Genomic DNA, 4,703 nt, shown 5'->3' with positions numbered 1-4,703 from the left:
GGCTGGGAGGTGCATTAGTCTGAACAACAGGCGCGGCGGTGGCAGGAAATAGCAACAGCAGCAGGCGCGGCGGCGGCGGGAACTAGCAACGGAGTAGCAGCGGCAGCGATGGCAGTGGGGCTGGGAGGTGCAGTAGCCTAAACGGCAGGCGCGGCGGCGGCGGGAATTAGCAACACAGCAGCAGCGGCAGTGACGGCGGTGGGGCTGGGAGGTACCAGATGGTGCCATTTGCACAGCAATCACATAGTGCTAAACGCAGTGACGTTTCTTATTGGTGCTGCAAATTGTCCACGTTCACATGACTTCTGGGCAGCAAGAGGGGAAAAGCCGTACAATTCCGGACCCTGGTCCGGAAGTGTACAGCATGGTATAAAGTTCACATGGCTGCAAATTCAAATCTGGGAAGTTGTTTCGTGGCTACCGAACTTTGTTGATTGCATCATTTAAATCCTGGCCAGAACCTGCCATAGAATAGGATGCTCTTTTGTCATGGCGGGACCAAATGCTTGCTTGCGTAGAAGCATTAGAAGCTCGACGATTGATACAAACATGAATGTTCTGGTACTCCTACACATTGTGATCATTCTTACTGGTCACATTAGCCAGTTTGCCATGTCATTGAATGCGCTGGAGGTGGCATCCAAACCACGAAAGATCATTTAGACCGGATGTTGCTCCGGACTCCTCCCAGCCTTTTCACTGCACCAACTGTGCCAACTGGTTTGGTAGTCGGTCACATGCATATCGGCACCAGTGCAAAGACAGGGGGTGGAGTATGGCCGCCGCCGCGCCTGCGGTTAAGACTAATGCACCTCCCACATGTTTTAGCTAGTTACATCAACAATGCTGTGCCTGTGGGACGGTGCGAGCTGGTGACTTAACTTGTCATGCTTGAACACAGCAGGAGAGAATCTTTGCTAATTAAACCTTAAATACATGCCTTAAGTATGTAACATATGGCTTCAAATTAACAACAGGGTGTAAGGGAGCTGACCGAGTAAGGCATGGCAACAGGCCAAAAGGAAGTTGCCCTGCTAGCTGGCATATACTGATCTTTTGCGTTGGATAAGTGCAGCTAAGCCTAAGGGCTTTGTTTACGGCCGCGCCTGAATGCATATCAAGTCACTGCAAGTGGCTGAAACGAAGGTAATTCAAGTGCACTCCAGAATCCCGGCAGGGATGCTGTATAGTACATTGTGCACATTGTTATAGAGGTAATATACTATGCAGCATTTCAGAAGGGATTCCGGAGTCCATATGGCATATAATTGTCATTTTTTAGAAAGGAACAAAACATGAACACATAGCCAGCATATGACCATTGGGAACATGACTGAATTTACACATATGAGTGGCGATTCATGATCAGTCATGCTGCACAAGGAGCATGACAACTGTCATGACCATGACTCTGCCTCATGACCGGTAACATGACCGGTCATGAGGCCTCATGAGTGGTCATGAGGCAACATGACCAGATCTATGACAGGAAACCCCCCGCATGACCACATCCATGACCAAGTCGTTCCCCGAGCTTGCTGTGGCCACGTGGAGTTTGCTGGTGTTACCTCATGCAGTGGTGTGTACCCAATTAATGGGGCCATCAGTGCTGGTGGCTCAGGTGGTTTGTTGCTTGTCACCAGTGGCTGCATCCCAGCCATCCCGATGGTGTTGGGAACAATGTGTTCCAAGGGCCATGCACTTACCCGCTGAGAAAGCATCTGCACGTATGGTGGCACCATCACTGTTGAGGTGAGGCTGTCACCTGCCGGCAGGGCCTCGGTAACACCACTGCCTGCTGCTGGGGGCTCTGTTACACTGCCTGCTGGCAAGGCTGCAGTGATGCTGCCTGATGCTGGGGCCGCAGCAATACTGCCAACTGATGGGTCTGCAGTGGCACTGCCTGCTGGCATGGCCATGGTGGCCATGCCTCCTGGCTGGGCATCGCCTACTTTGCCTACTGGTGAGGCCATGGTAATGCTGCCTGCTGGTGGGGCCTCAGCGACGCCACCTGCAGGCCAGGCCTCGGTTACAGCAGTAGTGCCTGCCATAGTGACACTGCCTGTCGGCAGAGTCTCTGTAATGCCGCCTGCTGGAAGGGCCTCTGCACTGCTGTCTGCTGCGACAGCACTGCCTGTTTGCGATGCCTCAGTGATGCTACATGTCGGCAGGGCCTCAGCAATATCACCTGCCAGTAGTAGTGGTGCCTTTGTCACACAGCCTGCCAGCAAGGCCTCGGCACTACTGGCACTGCAATGGTTGTAGTCGACGTTAAAGCCATGAGTCGTTACAAGGGACGGACATTCAGCTCCTCCTTGAGGACCCACAACCTTGTTGCATGCTTTTCCAGCCAGGTTACCTAGCCCGGGCTCAAGATTGAGGCATGCGCCCTGGTGATCAGAGCACTCCTTCGATCTAGTTTGGGATCCCAGCCTTAATTTGCTGACCCCAGGTTCTGCGATAGGCTCCGTGGCAAAGGCAGTAGTGGAGGCGCTATTACCACTGTTGCTTGAAGTGATGCGCCATTTTGACAGTTTGCTGCTGGTATTCACCTCATGCATATTCACCGGTTGTGGCATGGACAATCGTTGCTCAGGCATGACTGGCCCAGCACCAACCCATGGGTCAGTTTCCACCATGGTCAGGCCGAGATTTTTGTCGGGTGCAGCATCACCAGGTGTAGCAAGAGAAGGGGGCATTTCGTTGGTAAGTTGTGGTAAGCCGAGCGGAACCTGCTGGAATGTTCTGCTCCGAGCATCGTTGGTGCCACCGCTACATTTTCTGGCGCTAGTCGTGTCTCGCGTCAACACCTCAGAACCAAGGCAGGTTGATGCCCTCAGCAATAATGACCCACGTGACGATGATGGGGCTCCCAGTAACGGAACCATACACGGCAGCTTGCCGGCACCATCAGCAGTACTGCAGGTAAGCACGGACAGAACTTCTTCATGCACCTGTTGCATCTGCTGCTGCTGTAGCCACACATGGCTTTGCCAGCGAACCACACCAGCCTGCCAGTACTCCATGGCGCGTATCGACTCCCACAATGCTGCATAAATGGCGAATTCAGACACATCATCCTCTTCCATCATCGTTGTAGTAGCGGTACCACCAGCTCCTGTACCTATGCCACTGCCGTTGCTGATAACAATGCTTGCAGCCACGTCATTAGTGATGGTGGAGTGGGCCTCACTGAAGTCCGCTTCTGAACCATCGCCGCCACCTCCTTGCCGGATAAGGACCCTGCCGCTGCTGCCACAACCGCTGCTAAGACCCAGCAGCTTGTCGCTGGTGGAATCACAAGCATTGTGCAGACACTGCTCTGCACCAGTGCTCATGCGGTGGATTTGGCTGGTTCCTGTTTGACTCGCACAGCCACTCTGCTGACCTGTCAAGTTGCTGAGCTGCCTGAACTGTCCCTGGGGCCAATGTGATTGTCGTTTCCCTGCCGACTGACTGAGCCGCTGGCCTCGATCCACTTGGCTCAAACCGGATCGTTGCCCCAAGCCTGTCTGGTAGCTTACCAGACGACTCACCGCGGTAAGACTGTACCGCTGGCCCACCAACTGGCCAACCGGAGCTGAGGGTCCACTACTCCAAAGCACACGCCGCTGCACAATGCGTGACCTGGTTCCCCCGCTCGCCACATTGCTGCTGACACTGGTGACAGGGCCACTGGTGTTGGCATCGGTATCCAGCGTGGGATTGAATCTCACCACCGGCGTCATGACGACGGGTTTCCCGATGGGTACAGGCCGGTACTTGGAACAGGCGAACTCTCGTCCCCCTTCCCGTCCAAACCTCGAGTGTCCCAGGTACTCGAAGCGCCGATGTCCTTGGTAATCCAAGATACGTTGCGCTATCAATCCACACAAATTGTTCAGTTGCTCGTCCCCCAGCATCCAATCGTTATTCGAGACCTGCACGGTATGTTGAGGGTCAAGTTATTCCTAGGTCTTGATCATCCAGGGGACTGTCAGAGGCAGCGAAGGGGACACGGGCGACCAGCAAACCAAAGTCCTTTGCCATTAAGGACAATATCAGGCGTTTTGTACTGACCCGTGCAGCCGATTCCTCGTGCACTTATCTAAGGCCTTGTAGTCGCCCCGGCCTGGTTAACACGTCACGTTCTATTAAGATAATGTGATCAAGTGGCCCAGACGCCTCCCACTCTGTAACAACAACAACAACAACAACATGCTATTAGCTCCTAGGAGCTCTTTTCCAGAAGGGACAGCTTTCGCACCTGTGGCCGGTTGAGACGATGTGAGCTAAAAGATATGAGCAGTTGGTTCAGCTCAAGCCGCCTGAGGGAGGACCTGGAAGCGGATGCGCTGGAGGAGGGAAGGGCAGAGGCAATACCTTGGGCAGTATGCCACATGCCATGTCGCCTTTGGCCGTGGAGGTGCGTGTGGCTCAGGTTCTGGCTTTCACTCCCGCTCTTGCCTTGGCCACGGGTCTGGACCCCGGATCTATTCGGTTGATCTCCCCCTTGTCGGTCCTCCCAACACGCAGCCTCCTCTGCATCACCACTGCTTCCGGCACTCCAACATCCTCCATTTTCAGTGCCACTGCCGCCACTACCACGGTTAGGCCAGCAGCCATACTTGTCAGCCTTCAACACGCCCCAGCAACCGCGCCCACGGGAGTCATTGCAATCGGAGTTGGCGTTGCTGCCACCAGCGGTGCTGCCAAAACTGGGA

The 4,703-nt window shown here is 54.4% G+C and overlaps 1 protein-coding gene across 1 annotated transcript in view; it reads right to left on the bottom strand.

The window, feature by feature from the left end:
* Positions 1-4,703, bottom strand: part of VOLCADRAFT_105511 (uncharacterized protein) — a gene marked incomplete at its 5' end in the record, with an annotated part of 30,600 nt that overhangs the window by 24,057 nt on the left and 1,840 nt on the right. Inside the window, one exon of the mRNA XM_002952340.1 lies at positions 1,707-3,920. Within this exon, the coding sequence (XP_002952386.1) occupies positions 1,707-3,920 (2,214 nt within the window). The remainder of the gene's footprint in view (positions 1-1,706; positions 3,921-4,703) is intronic.

The sequence above is a fragment of the Volvox carteri genome (genome assembly GCF_000143455.1).
Source record: "Volvox carteri f. nagariensis unplaced genomic scaffold VOLCAscaffold_29, whole genome shotgun sequence".
Lineage (NCBI taxonomy): Eukaryota > Viridiplantae > Chlorophyta > Chlorophyceae > Chlamydomonadales > Volvocaceae > Volvox > Volvox carteri.
This window is presented reverse-complemented; position numbering and strand designations above follow the sequence as displayed.